Raw genomic sequence first — 23,422 nt, 5'->3', positions numbered from 1 at the left:
GTATATCCTCTTGTTACTTGGCTCTCCTCTGTGCTCCCACTGAAACTAAATCATCCTAGTGAAATAGGTACGATGCCTCCTCAACGTCTTCAAGCATGAAGACCAGCAGAAGCTGAACAACTCCTCAGCTTCTCCACCGTGACGACCTTCGTCAACATATCTGCAGGATTCTGACTTGTATGAATCTTCTCCAACTTGACGAGTCCCTGCTCGAGCAATGACCTCACGAAGTGGTACCGTATGTCAATATGCTTCGTCCTTGAATGGAAAGCTGAATTCTTTGCCAGATGAATTGCACTTTGACTATCTGAATATAACATGCAATCCTTCTGTTCCTTCCCAAGCTCCTTCATCAAGCCTTGAAGCCATATTAGTTCCTTGCACGCCTCTGTGGCTGCCACATACTCCGCCTCTGTAGTCGACAATGCAACAACTGGTTGCAACCTGGAAATCCAACTGACGGCTCCACTGCCCAAGGTGAACAAGTACCCTGTCATGCTTCTCCTGCCGTCCAAGTCCCCTGCCATGTCTGAGTCCACATAGCCCTGTAACCAGATCTCAGAACCTCCATAGCACAATGACATGTGCTCAGTGCCTTTCAGATACCTCAGTATCCATTTGACTGCGCGCCAATGCTCCAAGCCTGGGCAGCTCATGAAGCGACTCACAACTCCCACTGCTTGAGCAATGTCTGGTCTCGTACACACCATAGCGTACATCAAGCTCCCCACTGCCGATGCATACGGGATTTTTGACATATTGAGCTCCTCCACCCGCGTCTTCGGACTTTGCCCTTTTGAGAGCTTAAAATGGGCACCCAGCGGTGTGCCAACAGGTTTGGCACCCTCCATGCAGAATCTCCTGAGTACTCGGCTGATGTACTCCGCCTGAGATAGTCTGAGGATATGTTTAGACCTATCTCTACTGATCCGCATCCCAAGGATCTGTTTTGCTGCTCCTAGATCCTTCATTGCAAATTTTCTTGACAGCTTCAGCTTCAATTTTGCAATCTCATGCATGCTAGCTCCTGCAACTAACATGTCATCAACATACAATAGCAAGATAATGTAAGATGTACCGAAGTCCCGGAAGTAGCAACAGTGATCCTCCTGACATCTCCTGTATCCTATCTCAAGCATGTAACTATCGAACTTGAGATACCATTGTCTGGGTGCCTGTTTCAAACCATAGAGGCTTTTCTTTAGTTTGCAGACTAAGTCACCCGTGCCAGCTACAATGTATCCCTCCGGCTGCTGCATATATATCTCCTCATCGAGATCTCCGTGGAGAAAGGCCGTCTTCACATCAAGCTGCTCTAAGTGAAGATCCTCTACTGCCACCATGCTCAGCACCGCTCGAATAGTACTCATCTTGACTACAGGAGAAAAGATCTCTGTGAAGTCGATACCTGCTCTCTGCTGAAATCCTTTTACAACCAGCCTGGCCATGTATCGCTTCTTCCCGCCTTGCTCTTCCTTCAGCCTGTAAACCCATTTGTTTGACAGTGCTTTCTTCCCCTTGGGCAGATCCACCAAATCCCACGTTTGATTCTGCTCCAATGACTTCATCTCATCATCCATGGCCAACTCCCACTCCTTCCTGGTATCAACCTCCAATGCCTCCGTGAAGCATTCAGGTTCGCCATTATCTGTGAGCAGCAAATAACTAAGAGTCCCATCATACCTTTGAGGAGGCTTCCCATGAGTACTACGAGTGGACCTTCTTAGTTGTGGAGGGGGTGCCAATGCTTCAGGTTCTTGCTCTGACTGAGTCTTCTGACCAGAATTTGTAGACTCCTCTTCAGGATCCACAAAACACGGCTCAACAGGTTTTGTTTCTGATTCAGTGCTCTGCTGCATTTTCTCATTGAATACCACATCATTACTACGAATGATCTTCTTGTGTTCGGGATCCCAAAGCCGGTACCCAAACTGTTGACCTCCGTATCCAACGAAAATACACTTCTTTGATTTGGCGTCTAGTTTGCTTCTTTGACTGGAATCAACATGGACATAAATGGTACAACCGAATACTCGTAAGTGCGCCAAATCAATCTTCTTCGCTGTCCATGCTTCCTCAGGAATCCCAAATTCAAGTTTCTTTGATGGCCCTCTGTTGATCAAGTAGGCAGCAGTGTTAACTGCTTCCGCCCAAAACTGCTGTGGCAATCCAGCATGTATCCTCATACTCCTGGCACGCTCATTAATTGTTCTGTTCATCCTTTCAGCAACTCCATTTTGTTGTGGTGTTCTTGGAACTGTCCTTTGCCTGACGATCCCAGCATCTGCACAGTAGTCCTCAAACTCCCTGCTACAATACTCACCACCGTTGTCCGATCTCAGGCATTTCAACTTCTTTCCTGTCTCGAGTTCTACCATCGCCTGCCATCTCCTGAAGACCCCAAATACCTCTGACTTGTGCTTCAAGAAGAACACCCAAAGCTTCCTGGTAGCATCATCAATAAAAGTAACATAGTACTGAGATCCACCAATGGAAGAAACTGGTGCAGGCCCCCACACGTCCGTGTGCACGAGATCTAACTTTTCTTGCTTCCGAGGTTTACCTTCTTTGTTGAATGAAACACGCTTCTGCTTTTCGAGAACACAATCCTCACAGAAGTCCATCTCAACACTCCTGAGACCCTGCAGCTTTCCCAACTGGTGCATCACCTCTAGTCCCTGATAACTCATGTGCCCAAGTCTACAATGCCATAACTTGGTGTCCACATCTGCTGCAACAACTCCAATAGAGTTCTCCGTGCCGTTGGTGACATAAAGTGTCCCAACCTTCTTGCCACTAGCCACCGTCAACGAACCTCTGGATATCTTCCACTGATCAGCTGTGAAAGTAGCCTTGTACCCCTGGCTCGCCAACTGTCCAACAGAAATCAGATTCCTCTGCAGTTGAGGTACGTGCCGTATGTCCTCAAGCTCAAGTGAAGATCCAGAAACCAACTTCACTTCCGCGCTTCCCCTTCCTTGTATGGTGCAAGGCTCTCCATCCTCTAGGTAGACTTTGCCAAAGTCTCCCTTCTCATATCCTCCAAGAAGCTTCCGTTGGGATGTAGCATGGAAAGACGCGCCCGAGTCTATCACCCAAGACTCGTCACAGGTAGACAAAGATAGAACGAGGGCATCCATATCACCGTCTTCAGCAAGATTTGCCAGATCCTTGCTGACTCCTTCGGTGTGGTCGCCTTGCTTCCCTTTAGGAGATTTGCAATCCCTCCTAAAGTGCCCCGTCTTCCCGCAGTTCCAGCACTTCGCTCCCTTGTTCTGAGGTGCTCGAGACCTGCTGGATCTCGACTTCGAGTCGCTTCGAAATCGACCGTCCTTCTTTTGTCTTCCCCGGTCAGAGGTGTTTAGTGCACTTCCAGACGACTCCGTAGCTCCAGAAGATTTCCTTCTTGCTTCTTCACTCAGAAGCACTCCCACAACATCATCAAAAATCAACTTCCCCGTTGCCGAAGAGTTGCTCACCGCCATCACCAGGCCCTCCCAGTTATCAGGCAATCCGGAGAGGATTAGCAATGCCCGAATCTCATCGTCAAAACTAATCTCCACTGACTCCAACTGGGCCGGGAGTCCATTGAACTCGTTGAGGTATTCTGCTACGCTGCCGCCATTTTTCATACGAAGATTAAACAACCTCTTCATGAGAAATACCTTGTTTGATGCTGAGGGTTTCTCGTACATCCGCGACAATGTTGCCATCAACTCCATCGTCGTCTTTTCGTTTTTGATGTTGAATGCCACTTGGGATGCAAGTGACAATCTGATGGTGCCGAGCGTCTTCCGATCGAGGACCTCCCAGTCTTCATCGGACATCTTCTCTGGTTTCTTTGCTCTACCTCCAAGAGGTAAATAGAGATCCTTCTGATAAAGGTAATCTTCTATTTGCATCTTCCAAAACCCGAAGTTCGTGCCATTGAACTTCTCAATTCGCAACTTCCCTTCATCCGCCATTGCAGAATAACCAATAGCTCTGATACCAATTGTTGTCAGCGCCCCGCACCGGAACCCACTCACACCAGCGCCGCCACCGACGTCGGACAAGCAAGAGAGATACAAACGGATAAGCACTCTCTTGCTCCCTCGACTTCGGACTCAAGGATCACCTCTTCGCTCCGCCTACGAAGGGCAAAAGATTACCCCGTGGTATCAGTAGGGTAAAACACTTGAGCACCGCAACGGATTATCAAAGATCAAAGGAAGAAGAAGGAAGAAAATAGCAAAGCAAACACAAAAATGTAACGAGGTTTGGCTACAAATAGCCTACGTCCTCCACCGCTCCAAATCTCAATAAGGATGAACTGATTACAGAGATAGCACACACCCGAACGATCACAAGCGATCGATCTACAAGAGATTCACACAGAATTTCCTTTGCACAAGAAGTAGGATCCCAATCCTCTTCTTCTCTAGAACCCTAGCCTCACAAACAAGAGTCTCTCTCAAATATACGGCCAATCACCCTACCCTAGGGCTCTAATGAGTCCTATATATAGTCTCAAGACCTTCAGATGATCATAGCCGTCGAAACGCCACCAAAAACACCAAAAGAAAATCGTCCGTACGATTTTTCGCGAGCCCGAGTCGACTCGGCTGAAGTCCGAGTCGACTCTGGCACGTCTGAACAACTTTCAGTTTAACTGGCACGATCTCGAGTCGACTCCACTGTATCTCGAGTCGACTCGACGATGCTCCGAGTCGACTCGACTGTAGTTCGAGTCGACTCTGACAGTCCAGACAGAAACATGGTTTTTGCAGCTTTCTCCTCTCGGGTCGACTCGACAGACCTCGAGTCGACTCGACTGTTTCCGAGTCGACTCGACTGAAGCTCGAGTCGACTCCGACAGTCCGCCAGACAGAAAACTATGCAGAATTGATTTTCCTTCAATTCTCTTCATCACCAAAGGTCTCCACATACCCCAACAAGGAAGGAGTGGGAGTTGGCCATGGATGATGAGATGGAGTCATTGGAGCAGAATCAAACGTGGGATTTGGTGGATCTGCCCAAGGGGAAGAAAGCACTGTCAAACAAATGGGTTTACAGGCTGAAGGAAGAGCAGAATGGGAAGAAACGGTACAAGGCCAGGCTGGTTGTAAAAGGATTTCAGCAGAGAGCAGGTATCGACTTCACGGAGATCTTTTCTCCTGTAGTCAAGATGAGTTCTATTCGGGCGGTGCTGAGCATGGTGGCAGTAGAGAATCTTCACTTAGAGCAGCTTGATGTGAAGACAGCTTTTCTTCACGGAGATCTCGATGAGGAGATATATATGCAGCAGCCCGAGGGATACATTGCAGCTGGCATGGGTGACTTGGTTTGCAAATTGAAGAAAAGCCTCTATGGTTTGAAACAGGCGCCCAGGCAATGGTATCTCAAGTTCGATAGTTACATGCTTGAGATAGGATACAGGAGATGTCAGGAGGATCACTGTTGCTACTTCCGGGACTTCGGTACATCTTATATTATCTTGCTATTATATGTTGATGACATGTTAGTTGCAGGAGCTAGCATGCATGAGATTGCAAAATTGAAGCTGAAGCTGTCAAGAAAATTTGCAATGAAGGATCTAGGAGCAGCGAAACAGATCCTTGGGATGCGGATCAGCAGAGATAGGTCTAAACATATCCTTAGACTATCTCAGGCGGAGTACATCAGCCGAGTACTCAAGAGATTCTGCATGGAGGGTGCCAAACCTGTTGGCACACCACTAGGTGCCCACTTAAAGCTTTCAAAAGGACAAAGTCCGAAGACGCGGGTGGAGGAGCTCAATATGTCAAAAATCCCGTATGCATCGGCGGTGGGGAGCTTGATGTACGCTATGGTCTGTACGAGACCTGACATTGCTCAAGCAGTGGGAGTTGTGAGTTGCTTTATGAGCTGCCCAGGCTTGGAGCATTGGCGTGCGGTCAAATGGATACTGAGGTATCTGAGAGGCACGGAGCACATATCAATGTGCTATGGAGGTTCTGAGATCCGGTTACAGGGCTTTGTGGACTCAGAAATGGCAGGGGACTTGGACGGCAGGAGGAGCACGACAGGGTACTTGTTCACCCTGGGCAGTGGAGCCGTCAGTTGGATTTCCAGGTTGCAACCAGTTGTTGCATTGTCGACTACGGAGGCGGAGTATGTGGCAGCCACAGAGGCGTGCAAGGAACTAATATGGCTTCAGGGCTTGATGAAGGAGCTTAGGAAGGAGCAGAAGGATTGCATGTTATATTCAGATAGTCAAAGTGCAATTCATCTGGCAAAGAATTCAGCTTTCCATTCAAGGACGAAGCATATTGACATACGGTACCACTTTGTGAGGTCATTGCTCGAGCAGGGACTCGTCAAGTTGGAGAAGATTCATACAAGTCAGAATCCTGCAGATATGTTGGCGAAGGTCGTCACGGTGGAGAAGCTGAGGAGTTGTTCAGCTTCTGCTGGTCTTCATGCTTGAAGACGTTGAGGAGGCATCGTACCTATCTCACTAGGATGATTCAGTTTCAGTGGGAGCACAGAGGAGAGCCAAGTAACAAGAGGATATACCCAAGGTCTCCAAGTGGGAGATTGTTGGGGTATGTGGAGACCATTGGTGATGAAGAGAATTGAAGGAGAATCAATTCTGCATAATTCTGTCTGGCGGACTGTCGGAGTCGACTCGAGCTACAGTCGAGTCGACTCGGGAACAGTCGAGTCGACTCGGGAACAATCGAGTCGACCCGGGAGGAGAAAGGCCAGAAGACCGAGAAAACCATGTTTCTGTCTCGACTGTCAGAGTCGACTCGAGATACAGTCGAGTCGACTCGAAGCATCGTCGAGTCAACTCGAGCTACAGTCGAGTCGACTCTAGATCGTGCCAGTTTTGTCCAGACGTGCCAGAGTCGACTCGAACCACAGCCGAGTCGACTCGGGCTCGCGAAAAATCGTACGGACGATTTTTTTTTGGTGTTTTTGGTGGCGTTTCGACGGCTATGATCATCTGAAGGTCTTGAGACTATATATAGGACTCATGAGAGCCCTAGGAGTAGAGATATTCAAGGGATAATTTTGAGAGAGACTCTTGTTTTGTGCGGCTAGGGTTCTAGAGAAGAAGAGGATTGGGATCCTACTTCTTGTGCAAAGGGAATTCTGTGTGAATCTCTTGTAGAGCGATCGCGTGTGATCGTTCGGGTGTGTGCTATCTCTGTAATCTGTTCATCCTAATTGAGATTTGGAGCGGTGGAGGACGTAGGCTACTTGTAGCCGAACCTCGTTACATCTTTGTGTTTGCTTTGCTATTTTCTTTCTATTTCTTCTTCCTTTGGTTTGATAATCCGCTGCGGTGCTCAAGTGTTTTACCCTATTGATACCACGGGGTAATCTTTTGCCCTTCGTAGCGAAAGCGAAGCGGTGATCCTTGAGTCCGGTGTCGAGGGAGCGAGAGAGTGCTTATCCGTTTGCTTCTCTCTTTGCTTGTCCGACGTTGGTGGTTGTACCGGTGTGAGTGGGTTCCGGTGCGAGTCGCTGCCAACAGCCCGCCACCACCGCGGGCGGACATCGCCGCCCCATAGCTCCACCACTGGCGCACGTCGCCGCGGGCGGCCGCCGCCGCCTAAAAGAACACCTCACGGCTGGCCGCCATTGGGGGCTTCGCTGCGGCTCGCCTCTTTGGTCCCGCGGCTGGGACGCCGTGGTCTCGCGGCTGACGGAGGCCCGGCCACCCCAGAGCCAAGCCCGACCACTCCATGGGCCGGCCATGTGCCACGGGTGGTATCGCGATAACCTACGAAGGGGCCGCCGGCCACAGGTGGTGGCCGACGTGGTGGCTGCCACCGTGGGCAACCATGGGTTCACCAAAAAAAAAAAGAAACAGCCGGCGGTGTTGACAAGAAGAAGGAGAGAGAGAGGGAAGGGTGAGAGAGGAAGAGGCGGTAGGATGGAGGGTTTTGGAAGGAAAAAGGAACTTTTAAATAGGAGTATTTTGGTCAAAAAAATAGCTTTCCGACAAAGCTGAAAACAGTATTTTCGGAAAGCTCCAAATTGAGCTTCTTCCAAAAAGCTTTTTTTAGCTTTCTAAAAAATCTAAAATAGTTTTTCGAAATTTTTATCAAACACTCTTTTTTATCCAAAAGTACTTTTGGAGGGCCAGAAAGTGCTTTTTAGCCCTACAAAAGCTCCTCCAAATAGGGCCTAAGTCGCCAGCATTGATAACAACTGAGACTGGCCAGCTGGCTAGTGGATGCCTTGTTGGTGTTGCAACTTGCAAGTGTCATCTGGTGCCTAGCAAAGATAGTTACCCCTAGTTGTTAAACCCCTATTATCACTAATAAATTAGACGGCATCATCCATTAGAACCTTCGATATACATACATACATACATACATACATACGTACGTACTTACATACATATATATACACATACGTACATACACACACACACATATATACATATATATGCATGTATGTGTATGCATGTGTGTATGCTTGTATGTATGTATGTGTGTATTTATGTGTATATGTATGTATGTATGTATTTGTATGCAAATATGTATGCATGTGACTAGGTAAGAAGCTTGCATACCAATGCCACAATGACCTACATCATCAATGTCTTGGAGCACCACCATGCATATATCTATTTCCCCCCCAAGCCTATATTTAGTTCGATCAATTGTTGCCCCATAGCCCACGATAGTGACAATATGGTTATCTCGCTGTATTAGAAGGATATAGTGATGCCAATTGAATTGTCGATTTGAATATTTAAAGTCAACTGGATATGTGTTTACACTCGGTGGAGACACTATAACTCGGAAATCTGCTAAGCAATCTAGTATCTCAAGATCCTCTATGGAAGCTGGGATGATTGCACTTAATAATACTGGAAAAATGGCTTAAAAGTCTGTCAACATATATCCATTGTAGACATCCTTGAAGGACTTATCTATATGAGTATGGTTATGGGCCACAACCTATGGGATTGGGCTATCTCTAAAGCATTTATAAAGCAAAGATACTAGTGCAAGGCCGAGGAGCACTAACACAAATGGACCCCACAATTGCCAGTACTATATTTATGGCATATAAAATTTGTATCAAATAGCCTAGTTCCAGACTTTGTTCACTAATATGTCAACACTAAGTAAGAAGAGGCATCCACCTTGTAGCGTGGGAGGTGATATGCTAGCCGGTCAGGTCAAGTGGTCTGGGGGTGCACTCCCTAGTAGTGAGGCGGGAGATTTTGCAAGTGAGATATGCGACCAGGCATATTCTGGAGTCGGACAACCTGTGGTATGCCCTTCTGAGGGGCAAGTAAGGTGTGTGCTCGACAATGGATGACTTCCGGATGGGATGACATAGTTCCTTCATCTGGAAGGAGATTTGTGCTCATTCTTCGGTGATGCTGCCATCGATTAGATAGACCATCGGGGATGGATGGTCTATTGATGTCCTCGGAGATGCTTAAGTGACTGACCAGCCACTGGGTAGGATGCCGACGATGGTGGACTCAACAAAATTGGCCGGGTGCAGAGTCAGTGACTTGCTCAGTCGGGGCAGGGGCTGATGGAACGAGGTAGTGATCCGGGACGCCCTCAGAGAGCAGTTGGCTGAGAGGGTCCTAGATATTCTGATCCTTGGTGAGGTGAGAAGAGACAGGCGACTGTGGACATCGATAGGAAGGGCGAGGGTGTGTAACAGGGATTTGCAGGTGCCGATGGGCAGAGAGGCTCTACGACAGATTGAGGGCATATGGATATGGAGGATGTGGGTGCACCCTTAAGTAGCCTTGTTTGTTTGGATGGTGGCTTGGGGCTGCTTACCGACCCGGAGGGTGCTGGCAAGCAGAGGTGTCAGGATCACCTCTTATTTAACAAAAAAAGATTCTAGATCTGATTTTTTAGGGATGCATCCTCAAAAAATTGGAGTTGATGTAATTAAAGTATGGGAGGTTCCCTTCCCCCACCCCTATTTTATCAAAAAATAAAATAAAATGAAATGAAATTGTGTAGGATTCCATAACTCCAAAAGGTAGTTCAAGATTAGATCCAATCATTTATACTAATTTAGATTTTATACTATATGAAAACTCATTCTAAAATTAATCCCATAATAGATATTTAACTAAACATAAACCTACTTCAATATAAATCCTTATCCTAGGTTCTCAAATAACTTGATTTTCTAAATAGATTTAGTTTTTATCTTTCTACTCTACAGTAAGTGCCTTCCATAGCATGCCTCGAATCAGATAGTATCAAAACTGAATTTATTTATTCCATATGTACAGGAAGTCATTAATTAATTAGATATTACAGATAAAAAAGTAAAATTCCATAAAAGAGATTTATAACGTTGTAGAAGAAATATTTCCAACATCTCTCTCTTTCTCTCTCTGGTATAGTTCATGTGGAGGAAGGAGAGGAAATCTTTTCTCATGGAGGAGGAATTCAGAGATATTATGGGACGATCATGTCGAGTCGAACTCAGCATGTAGGTTAAAGGAAGAGAAGCAAAATATCTTGAAGCAATAAGGTTTATGTAGACCCTATCCATGATATATCATCTGCCACGCCCCGAGCCCGGAGCGCGGCAGACACCGCACGCTCATACGGCGAACCGCACAGGTGTGCAAGGCAGCTGATCATATCAAAACAAATACAAATTCTTGAATTTTTTTTTTATAGATCAAAATTTTTCTGCAGTCTTACACAATTTCAAAATAGCATATGCCAACATAATTCAAATGTCCAAGCTAATCTAACTAAAATGCTAATAATTGAAGGAATAATCGAAAAGTCTAGTGCACTCCCCAATTCCGTGCGATCAAGTCTCTGGATCTGAAAACAGAGAAAATAAGGTAATGAGCTATATTAACCCAGTAAGCAACAAAATACCCCAGAGTGGGGTCAAAGCATATCAGATCAAAACAAAATAATAACTGAGAATAAATCACAAATAACATCGTTTTCTCTTTTCAAAACTTATTTTTATTTTTACAAAAACTCTGATACTGGAATCTCAACATAATAGGCTACGGCCATTACATAACCCAGTGGCATGGGTTGCACAAGGTGCCAAATCTACTATTTTTATCCACCGATGGCAGCCGGTGTTGCACAAAAGTGCCAAATCCATTATATTTACCCACTGATGGCAGCCGGTGTTGCACAAAAGTGCCAAATCCACTATATTTATCCACTGATGGCAGCCGGTGTCCAAATCTACTATTCTAATCATCGGTGGCGCGGTGTCGAAACCGGTTCCTCATAGATTACAAGTCGACAGGTCCAACATATAATCCCCATTGGCGGGGCCAGAACAGAACAGAACATATCATAGCCATGCTGAGAATGCATATATATAGAAACATATTTCATAAATTGCCCAATCATAGTTTACGAATTTCAGAGCATATAACATAATTTTCAAATGAAATTTAACATGCGAGACCCATTTTACTAAATACAAAACATATTTCAAAATTTATTCCGCTAATAATTATTTTAGAAAAAATGCACTTTTAAGCATTAAGTTACTTACCTCTTCTCGCTTAACTCCTACTTCAGGTAGGCTGATCAGGTTCACCTGTTTAAATTTAATTAATTTCTTTGTTAATTTTGGAGCTAAGTAAAACTAAAAATAATACTATTGAACATGGTCCAACAGGGCCCAGCGTTGGCCCATAATGGGCATGACCCGACAAGGTCCACATCGGATATGGCCTAATGGGCCCTCGTAGATCCGACCCAATAGCGCCCCCAAAGTTGGCCTCTAAATGGGTTATTTATGCAATCAAATTTATTGCAGGGACTAATACTTAATTATAGGGTATTGTTCTATAATAAAACTTGAGTAAAGGGACCAAACAAATATATTTGAGGACCTTTATGTTATAAATCTTTCTTATAAGGATCAAATATAAATTACAGAAGACCTTTTTGTGAAATAATATATTGTCAAGAGCTTAACTGCAAAATTCCATTTATTGGCCAAACAGGTTTGGGTTTTGGGTTCCGGATTCCGGATTTTCGGGTTCGAATTTCGGATTCGGATTTTGGATTTTGGGTTCGGGTTTCAACTGGGCCCAAGTTGGGCCCACAGTGATCCGGGCCCAAGCTTGGCCCAGTTCGGCCCACATGGGCCTTCTTCCTCACCGAGCTCCCCATGGACAGGGGAGATGGGAGAACGGGAGAGGAAGGGGGATCGGCGGGGTGGTCGGCCTGGGTGGCCGGCCTAGGCGGCTGGGGGCCGTCGCCCGGTCGACCGGCCAGCCGACCGCAGTGGCGGCCGGCGGTCGCTATGGCGACGGGCATGATCAACCGAGCATGGTCTCAATTTGTGGCCAAAATAAAGGAAAAAACTCGAGGATGTTTAGCAACGGAACAAAGAGAAAAAGAAGGAGCTTACCGACGGTCGACAGAGGCGGAGGATCTAAGCCGCAGGTGACTCAGTCCGACTGTGAAGCGGCAGCAGCGACGGTGCTTTCTGACGGCGAAATGAGATCTTGAAATAGGGGAAAATCAAGGAAATAGGAATCAGTGGTGGTGCTTGGTCGGGCGGCACGCCGGCCACTTGGGAAGCAAGAGGAGAGGGAGGAGAAGAAGAAGGGAGAGGAAGAGAAGGAGATGGAGGAGAGGGAGGAGGGCTCGAAGGTGGTCTCAGGAAGAGGAATGGGGGTTTTATCATCCCATTTCAATGGCTCTCCATGGCGGAAATCGCGGCGGAGGCGAAATCAGCGGCTGCTCATGCGGACGCGGAGCGGCCACAAAACGACCGTGGGGCTGCCGCGGATTGTCCGCGGTGCCTCCGCTCCCGTTGCACCCGGAGAAGCCGGAGGGGATCGCGATTGCAATCCCCTGGCCCCTTCCAAAAGAGGAATGGGGCTGAAGTCGGCTGGGGCTGCCCGACTTCAGACCCGTATCTCACATCATCCATGTCTAAATGGCATACGGATACAACAAACAATTAAAACAAAGCATAGTATTTGAACTTTCAATACATTAACAGCCACTAGATATGATGGCTAATACGACAGACATTGATGCAAAGCAAAGTAGGCTGGAAAAATCATTGCAGGCCAAGATTATAAGTAACCATGTAGTACGTTAATGAGATGTCGTCCTTTGCAATTCATGCGGTTGGATAAGAAGGTTGCATGGCAATGCCACAGAGACCTTCTGCGTCGTCGATGTCCCGAAGCAACCTCATATATCCGTTTTCGCCCCAAGTGGTACCCCATGAATTCTTGAGCAGCCAATATTTAGTTCCATCATTTGCCGTCCCATAGCCCACGACAGTGACAGCATGGTCCAGATCAGTTCCGCAATTACCCATGAAAACGCCGCCGGAGTAAAACTGGAAGTCTTTCCCACTGCCCTCGATGGCAACGGAAACGGGCTGTTTTGCGACTGCTTGTAAGAGCGATGACTCGCTGTTCCTAGGCACGTCTTCGTAGCCGCTGATGGTGGCTGCAACGGATGATCTTTTATTGGTGTCGCAGGTTCCATCCTTCGCCATGTAAGGATAATTAGCTTCCGTCGTTATGCCTTTATTGCTGATGATGAACTTAAATGCATCATCCATTATGCCCCCATCGCATCCTCCATTCTTCTTGTCGCAATCCACAAGTTGTTGCTCTGATAAGGAGGTCAATTTGCCAGTGCTGATCTGAGCGATCCCTTCAGTAGCCGCGACGGCAGAAAATGCCCAGCAACATCCTATTTTATTTTATTCATTAGTATGACTTGTTAGTGAAGCACTTAAGTACGCACGTACATCAATTCATTCTTCGAAAGAACTACAATCGTACGTGCATCGTATCGTACCACATTGGCCTTGATCCTTGACGGGAGTTACCGCTCCTTTACTCCTCCAGTCCACGCTTGGAGGCACGTCGGTTACGTTCGCATATCCGAAGTTCTGTCCTGTGGCACGCATCGGCTTGGGCTTAAATCCAGTGTGAGATGCCCTGAACTCCTCGGTGGTGAGATCGGCAAATTGGTTGATGTTGAGCTTGTATTTGCGATGCCCAGCTTGGTTCGTGGATTCAATGTAATCGACGTTGGCTTTGAAGATCTGGAAGCGGTGCTCCTTCTCTGCTGCATCCTTGTACACACGCCCATACTGCACCATCCATTGCTCGTGCCTCGCGGCGATCAGACTGTCGCCGATGGTGCGGGACGCATCTCTTGGGGAAAAGCCCATGGAGAACAAGGCAAGTATAAGCCATAGGCATTGGTGGGTGGTAGAAGCCATGGTCTTGTGGTAATGTTTGCTTGATGCAAACAATAGGTGTCGAGCCGGGATTATATAGAGGTTGTTGGCCTGGAAGGAGGTTTGGAGCCTGACGGACGGCATCCCGACGGATATCGCACGTTTTGCAAAGAGTGATGAGCGGCCCGTTTGGACGGACTCTTGTTTAATTGTTTGCCGGATTCTGCAGTTTGGGCCGTTCATCACGCTTCGATGCCGCAAAACGACGTGTGGAAAGACTTCGGGAATGGTGCAGCAGAGTGCCTATTTAGTACTGGAGAGGTTGCCGGCAGAGAGCTAGGGTTTATACGGAGGTTTGGCTTAGCAGAAGAATCCTGAAACTTTACGTGTGCTCTTAACTCGCATCACACGTCTTGCAGAGCGTGATGAGCGGTGGCTGATTTGTTCGAGCATTGACGGCTATTGTTGTGTGAAGCGCGTGATACTCTCTAGAAAACGTGTCGTGCGCTTCGGAAGAGACCGCTCGCCTGGTGGGCCACAATATAACGGACCCAAACTGGCATTGCGCACCCAATTTCGGCCTGGGTTGCTATCAGTCGCATCTTAATTTATTCCTGTACAATGCATCTTGCTGCATGCGAACGACTCTTCATGCGTCTGGCCACCATGATCAATAATTTGGCTTTTCTTTCTCGTCCTTACTCTTTTTCCTGATAAAAATATCTTAGGCTAGCTAGTGATGATTGGCTAAACCAACAAGAAAAAGAAGAAGAAGAAGATGACGTGATCTTACACAATTCTTGTCCAATTAATAAAAAGCTTGGTTTTTTTAATCTATTTCAGCTTTATTTTTGGATTTATCGGGCTTGCAATTGATTAAGACCTACAGTTAATCCTCTGCAAACTTCGGTCATCCAAGAAGACGCGTGTTGGGTCATAGTGTAATATTTTAGAGGTTTCTAAGAATGGATACTCACGCCGAAAATCATAATCATGGGCCGGTCCTCTGGTGTAAAAATATTATTAGAAAGTTGACCAACTTTTTCATTGACCAACATATCCATGCTCTTCGTTTCTCTAAGTTGCTAAGATATTTTTTTGTGGACACCATTTACCTATAAATTGGACAGAAAGACTTAACCCAATAGGGATATAACCAAATTATTTTCCCACTAGCTGGTAAAATAATCTTTTTATTTTGTTCCTAAAATATCGATCACCCTACGATAGTAGAATAATAATAATAATAATAATATAATATAATATGTATAATACAGTATAATATATTATATTATACGTAATAGTATTTATACAATAAAAGGTATTGTAGAAAATATAGAAAGTTCTTAGCAACTTACTTGAGAAAGTAGTAATGCAAAAGAACATAGGTAACATATTAAGGAGCCAATTTCCAATGCATAAAAGAATATGCGTAAGCTATTTTTCCATCTAAATATTGCCCAAAAAATACTTACTTAGGAAAATATAGATATCTGAGTAAGTGTTTTAGCCCCTAAAGAACGGGCCTTAAAAGAAAGGAGTTCACAGCATGCAAGGAAGACGGAAGGTGATGCAGCATCTCAAGTAGGTGGTTTTAGGGGAAAAAAAGTAAAAGAGACTACCATAACCATACTATATTATCAAGTCTTTAATGTGGTACACATGTAATGTAATAACTGATATTGACCCAAATGTGAGTCCTATACTAGAAACGTATACATGATCTTGATATATGGTCAAAACATAGACACTAGACACCGCCCCAAATTAGAATGAATTGAAAACAATTTGCTTAGAATTGTTATAAAACACATGGTTGTGTACAATTTGGTTAATTAGCCAATAATTCAAATGTTGATGAATGCAATTTACACATTTTATCTCAATCAAGAGATTGACTATAGAGGGTTTCTATATTTTTACCTATGATAAAAGGACTAATTTGCAGGTGACATAGGAGGCAAAAAAGTGTAAAAGAAGTACCAAAGACATGAATTAGATAAAAGAATGGAACTAAATCGACCTCCATGCAATTTGATTTATAGATTCTTGATGTATGTTGGACATAATTGAAAATATTAAAATACAATGATTAAAGATGGAAAAATGATCATTAGAGTTGGTCAAACCTTCATTGCAGAGAAGAAATCTAATTACATGATAAAAGGCTAAGAGAACCCATTTAGTATAAATATTATTGTAGTTATTCTACAAATTGATGCAGTTCCAAACAAATCTTTACTGTTGCTTTTAATCATCAAATCTACAATTATTTCTAGCAAGAACATTTTGAGTTATGGATGCAAATAATTCCCACCTTGAGAAATTCTTGTTTGTCCAAAAAAAAAAATTAGATGGTTAATTGAAGAAATAAATTAATCAATCTATTTTAAAGAAGTCTTGGTTGATGTATCACTACTCATCATTTACTAGGTTTGGTTGACATTTGTTAAACATTGCCTAAACAGAAATATACAACAATGATAAACCTCTGTCTAACTAGACAGCTTGGCTAATTAGCATATGCTTTGGTTGTTGATAAATCATCACATTTTTACCAGTATCTTAACAATCATATTTGACATTTCATCCCTTGAATTGGTGTAAGCAAAGAATCATTAAAAAAAAATCTCCTATATCAGCTATCTCGCGCTTGAACAATCTTCATTGCTATGCATGGCACACTATGATACTCAGGCCTCTACACTTTAACATGAAAAAAATATCAGTCTTCCTACTATTCTAAAAATAAGAGAATTCTCAAAAAAAAAAAAAAAACTAGATATTGAGTAAACCACCAAATACTTTATGACCCATAAATATTAGCCTTCTAGACAACAACCAATTTGACTTTTTATGTGTGTATTGCGGAGCATCTAGGCCAGAGTTGATAGAATTTTCAATTTTTTGCTTATTTTTACGAAAATATAGAGCTCGAGAACTCTATTAGGAGTTTAACACATGATATAAAGTGCATACAAATCGATCAAAAAAGATTTTGGATCCCGTTTTTAAGGGATGCATCCTCAAAAAATTGAACTTGATATAATTAAAGTACAGGAGGTTTCCCATTCCACTCCCTTATTTTCTCAAAAAATAAAATAAAATGAAATAAAATTGTGCAGAACTCCATGACCCCAAAGAAGTTCAAGATTAGATCCAATCATTTACACTAATTTAAAATTTTATATGAATGGAAAATATCATGCACACTTTGTTCCTTGGAATAAGAATGTCTTCGTGGATAAAGATCAAAATCAGATAGAATCCGCTTTGTCTCCTATGTTCGCACCTACATTCCAATAGTGGCAGAAGCCCTTCCCCTGTTTGCGACAATAATTGTGATGTTTCCAATTTTTTTTGATCAAGGTCGTTCAGTGGTTGTAGACTATCTCGTTGAGCAATTCAACAGTTGGCATTCCTATATTTTTCAAAGAATCACAAATGATCTACCAAGCCGTGAAGATCGCACTCAAGTGCAAGGGAAGAATGTGGAATACTAGCTTGGGATAACGAACAATGATATAAGACAAAAATATGATGAATCCATCCAGAAGGAATCTTGGTTGAAGAATCTATCATCACTCAATGTACCAAAAAAAATGAAAAGGTGGAATCCATCTCGAATTTGTTGTAAGAATGCTTTGCATGCAATTTTCTTTTCGTAAATAAATGTATATAATATTTGAAGATAAGCAGAGGTACAAAGGTACGTATGGAATTGTTAATGCAGCAAGACAAAAATAGAACAACATTGGGCAAGAACAAACAGAATGCATCCAACAAGATAATAAAAAAATAATACATTATATGGGGAGATGAGGTGAATTACTTTACAGAGCTAATTCTACAATATGGAGTAAATGTAGGATAAATATACAACTTTTGCAGAAGCTTTAAACTTTTTTACAGATTCTATGCCATAGCTTTAGAGTGCACCATGAAGGAATCCCTATGCTCATATATCAAATCAGTCAGAGCTCTAATTAAAGATTAGGGGTCAAATATGGTGCCCACCTTAGGAACATGTATAAAGTTTTCAGTGACCCGCAATGATATCAAAGAGTAAGTAAAACCATCACATGCAAAAATATTAAATTATACCTGCAGCAATCATATGGTAGAGCTGGCCAATATAAAAAAGGAGAAAGCACATGCCAAAACTCTATTCCATTATGATCTAAACCATGATTCTATGCAAAATGGATGCAAATTTTTTCCACGACAAATGTATTCTAGTAAGAAACACAAGAACCAATTCAAGCAACCATTGGATTGCATTCCCAATTTTGTACTTAGAAATTTGTTGGAGACATAAACTTAATTGCCTGCAAGTAGCATAATGATGCAAGATTTTTAACAATCCGAACATGTAATTATATTAGAGGATTCCATAGACATTAGGATGTCCCAGGGAGCACCAGCAAATAAATAGCTAACTGAAGCGGAATCAACTTTATAGAGTCCAAAAATCTTTGGAAATAAATGGATTTAAGAACAAATGGGTTTAAACAAGGCAACTCAATCTTCAAAATACTAACTAAAGCTAAATAAAAAAGGCAGATTCCACTTAAGGTTTGTTTAGGACCAACACTCATGATAGGGTGAACAAAGTCTTCACGACTTCACTCGTGATGCATACATGAGAACTATAGAAGTACAATATTTCTCATCCCACATACTTAAACATAGAAAACTTACAGAGTCATAAATCTATGCTTTAGGCCTGTTGAGTTTAATGAATACTTGTTTTGAGCAATAAATTTAATCAAAATTTTATATAATTTAGAACCAGATAAAATCATGCTAATAAACTTGTCACATGAAATCAACTTTGGCGAGGCAAAGTGATAGGACAGGATTTGGTTCTAAATGAAGCTAATGAGCAGTGCTCCATGGACACAGATACGAGAATCAAAATCAAACACATGCCCAAGTATTTCAGGTGGCAAGAGAGAAAAGGAAATATGAGGATACGTAAGATAAATTATAATATGAATGTTAACCCCATGGTTTCAATGGTTTACTGTTTGATTTTGATGATAACAAACAAATGAATTTAGTTCATTATTATAATTATAGCAAATGAATGAAAATTAGAAATTAAGATTTCTTTTGAAGGTAGATGCTGGAATTTTAAACGTGTGTTAGTATTTTTGGTATAACTTTTTATTGGAATGTAATATTAATGCAATTCTTAAATATCTGGAACAAAGACGTATTTATATACAACTTTTATATTCAATATATTTTTAAATTTGAACCTTAGCTATGAGTAATAGGGTCTGCAATCTATCTATCCATAGCTGTAATTTAGGCTAACATATGTTTACTAGTTTAGCTGTAACTTTTCAACCAAATGTCCTTTTGAGATGATTCTTATCAGGTTGAAAAGATAACTTAAAGCGATACAACTTTTATGTTCAATATATTTTCAAATTGGAACGTTATCTATGAGTAATAGGGTCTGAGATCTATCTATCCATAGCCATAATTTACGCTGACATATGTTTACTCTTTTAACTGTAACTTTTCAACCAAATATTCTTTTGAGATGGTTCTTATCATGTTGGAAAGATAACGTAAAGGGATACAATTTTGTCTTTAGAAACTAAGTCAAATTCAACCTTTTGATTTATCAAAAAGGTCATGCAAAGTAAAAAATTAAATCTAACCTGAATCTGCTTACGTTAAATGTGTTGAAAAAGAATTTCCAAAGCTTCAAATTGTTTCAAACGAGAAAATGGCTTCTAAAGCTTATAAAAGAAAATTCATACCTCATATTGCATCAAGAGAGTTCTATAGAGTTTGAAGAGAAATCAAAACAGTATTGTGTTTACAAATAAAAAGCCTTTTCTGTTGAGAAATTGAGTGTAGTGCTTTCATTTTTGTTATTTTGATTAAGTATCGTAAGAGAGTTGTTGAGCTCTTGTTAACTTGAGTGATAGAGAGGATTGCTTGGGAGGATCGTCCTCTAGATAAACAAGGAAGTGTTTAAGGAAGTAGATCAACCAAGAGTTAGCTCGGATATCACCAAGTGTAAAAGTTGCTTGCACCCGGAAGACAAGCATTTTGTAAAGTTTTGAATAAGCATAGTGGATTAAATCTCGAGAAGAAGTCTTGGAGAGTGGATGTAGGCTCACAAGAAGACCGAACCACTATAAATCGTCATGTAAGACTTTTTTTCCTTCACTCTTTACTTTTTCATACTTAGTTATATATTTGTGATTATTACTTGCTATACTTGTTGCATCTAGTTTTTTTCATTTGAAGGGATTTGATTTTATTTTTGCAAAATTTTATAAACCCAATCTTGGGTTGCCTAGTTGGGCCAATAATTGGTATCAGAACAAGAGCTCTATTTATAGGCTTAACTGTCTTAGAGTAGATCATGGCAACCATAATAGGAACCTCTCTTGCCGAAGATCAATCGACCAATAAGCCACCTTTACTTAATGATTTAAACTATAACTATTGGAAAGGTAGAATGAGAATATATGTTCAAGCTATATATTATGAATTATGGAAAAATATTGTAAATGGGCCTAAAATACCAACTAAAGTTGTAGAGAGAAAAGTCATTACCAAGTCCGAAAATGAATGGGCCTAAAATACCGACTAAGGCTTTTTCCTTGTTTCCAAGTACATAATCCACATAATATACACATCTAGAGAATGTTGAATTCAAACAACAGGGGCAGAATCATTCAAACAACCTTTTGGCGGGGCTAAAAAGCATAATAAAAATCACAGACATGCACAGAAGTGGTAAAACGGGATTTGGATAACTAATTAAAATTTTCAAGATCATGTCTAGTCTCAAAGTGGCCTATAGAAGGATGTATCGGTGCATAAAAAAAGCTTAGACTGAAATAATTTAAGTATAAAGCGCGGTGAACGGATGCATTTTTAGTAGTTCGCACAAACAGATTTATTTCTGAACATTTTTTGGCATTTGAATAAATAATGCACAAATATGAAAGTAAAAAAAGGAAATTTACATATTAAATGGCCAATATGCACTAAAAGAATCAATGATGCACTAGCCAAAATAATGCATGATGGTGATGGTGAATAATTCATGATTAGTAATAAAACAGTTTCTTTCCAATACACAGCCACCAATCTCATTGCCTTCGAATAGTTTCAAAAAAGGCTTCATAATCAACATGAGTCGATGTTATGGCGTATATTTTCTTCCCCATTGTATGCAGCATTCAGTAAATAAGCAAGCTTGACGGCATCACCTCCCACTGATAAGCCCAATCTCTTCAGAAACAAAATTATTTAGTTTAGTAATGAATAAGACAAGTTTGGTTGTTCCATTGTTGATTTACATGCAACATAAAATGTTGTCCTATAAACAGTGCAAAATTATTTGTAATAGCTGCTAAAATATGGACAACATACCACATGAAAAATTCCTTGAGTAGCCAAAGATTAATGAACATCGACAGGAACTTGACCATCTCTAGGAGCCAACAAATCAGTTGATGTAATCACTGGGCTGCACATGAAAAGAGTAGGACAGAATCATGAAAAGCAAAATAAAATGGGATTTGTTTCCATGTAATGGCATGAACAATGAGTAGAAATATGTCAACCTTAAGAGATAACTGACACATGCAATAACCATATAAAACAAATCTATAAAGTATGGCTTATCAGTAGCCAACAAGTTATCATCAACTACCATAAGGATTGACTTGAGATAGTCTCTCTCTTTATCTATCTTGATATCTCAGAAGAATCCTGGAGTCAATGGGCTTCACAACAAGGGTGGCCCTCTTCCAATTACCCCTTGACCCTTAAAGCCCTAGTGAAGGAAGGATTCCCTTAAAGCCATATGAAGATGTACTGCCCTTTGTAAAACCCCTTCTAACATTTTTGAAATTTCTTTTTTCTTATTAGACAAGAATGCTATTGGAAATCAAGAAACCATTGCAAGAGCCGATCAACCCATCTCTTTTTATGGAGTCTCCCTTTAACCTTTGGGATTTTTTTTTCTTTTTTCTTTTTTCGTGGACAATAATGCACGATCAAGATCTCTCTGTATCGATCCTTCTTGTAATTTACAATCGACCGATATCCTCAACACCTTCTCCTATTTTATCTTTTATCTCTAAAATCAAGAAACCACCGCAAACTCATTCTTTTGGATTCATATGATGAAATCCATGCAAGAATTAAAACAAAAACACGATATGGAGTTTTGGATCAAGAACACATATATCTATATATAAAAAAAAGCCCTGCGCTTGCGTCACAGGATGTGGTGTGTATGGAGGACAAGCCCGGACCCAGAGCCAGGCTTAAGACTCAATTGGGCCTAGGTCTACGATTTGAGTACCAGTTACGAAGTAAGTCTAGGGTTTGGAAAATTTTATCCAGGGTCGGGCTGGCTAGTCTTATCAAGAGAACATTGCTCGGCCCAAACCTTGCCTTGGTCCATGACATGCAACTAGACCAAGCCTATTCTTTCTAGTGAAACGGAAGGCATACTTTTCAACCCAAAAAAATGGAGCTTGCCTACGTCATATCAATATCAACTACTTTAGCCTATAATTACTTAATTCATTAAGTTAGACGCAGCCTACAAATTAGATCCCATCAATCTGTTTTAAAATGACTTAATCTAAAGACAGAAGGATAACAACTAGCAAGACTCGGCTCCGCCATTTGATTGCTGCTCTCCTAAATTCAGAAGCGAGAGAGAGAGAGAGAGAGAGAGAGTTTTGGATTTGAAGCCAAGTAACAATTCTAGTGGTATTTCATTTGAGGAAGGTCGAGCAACGTGGGAGCCACATTGGAAATGGACAAACTAATTTTTTAAATCTATGCTCTTAACTGATAAGTGCAGTTTATGATGATAGGATTGTCAATAGATCAAATAATATATTTAACACTTCATACACAGAAAGCAAAAAAGAAAAACTGAATTTCTTTTTAAATTTTATCTAAGTAAACCCACTTTATTAAGAGATCATATTGTGAATAATTAGTCCAAACTGCAGCAAGCAAACCAAAGTATCAGATACTCCTATGCCATAAAGTTTAATCCCAAATGTGTGCAGAAATCCAAAATCATATCATAAATTACTTAAATTAAGTACGATTACAATTTCATACTTCAAATTTCCATAGGATAAATGCCGGCATGATTGAAATTAAGATTGATCCACAAACACAGGCCGGTGCCAATAGCCAATATCATACAAGAATAGGAGAGAGTTTTCGA

The 23,422-nt window shown here is 41.9% G+C and overlaps 1 protein-coding gene across 1 annotated transcript; it reads right to left on the bottom strand.

Annotated features, from left to right (window-relative positions):
• Window positions 1-12,663: 12,663 nt before the first annotated feature.
• LOC103700484 (senescence-specific cysteine protease SAG39-like) lies at window positions 12,664-14,495 on the bottom strand. Its single transcript, XM_008782423.5, has 2 exons — window positions 13,797-14,495; window positions 12,664-13,688 (listed from the first exon to the last, which is right to left on the bottom strand). Exons 1-2 carry the CDS (start codon window positions 14,425-14,427, stop codon window positions 13,102-13,104), a joined length of 1,218 nt encoding a protein of 405 aa, XP_008780645.4. The 5' UTR covers window positions 14,428-14,495; the 3' UTR covers window positions 12,664-13,101.
• Window positions 14,496-23,422: the final 8,927 nt, after the last annotated feature.

The sequence above is a fragment of the Phoenix dactylifera genome, chromosome 1, assembly GCF_051530095.1.
Source record: "Phoenix dactylifera cultivar Ajwa chromosome 1, Ajwa_hap1_PhDact_Kaust_v1.1, whole genome shotgun sequence".
Lineage (NCBI taxonomy): Eukaryota > Viridiplantae > Streptophyta > Magnoliopsida > Arecales > Arecaceae > Phoenix > Phoenix dactylifera.
This window is presented reverse-complemented; position numbering and strand designations above follow the sequence as displayed.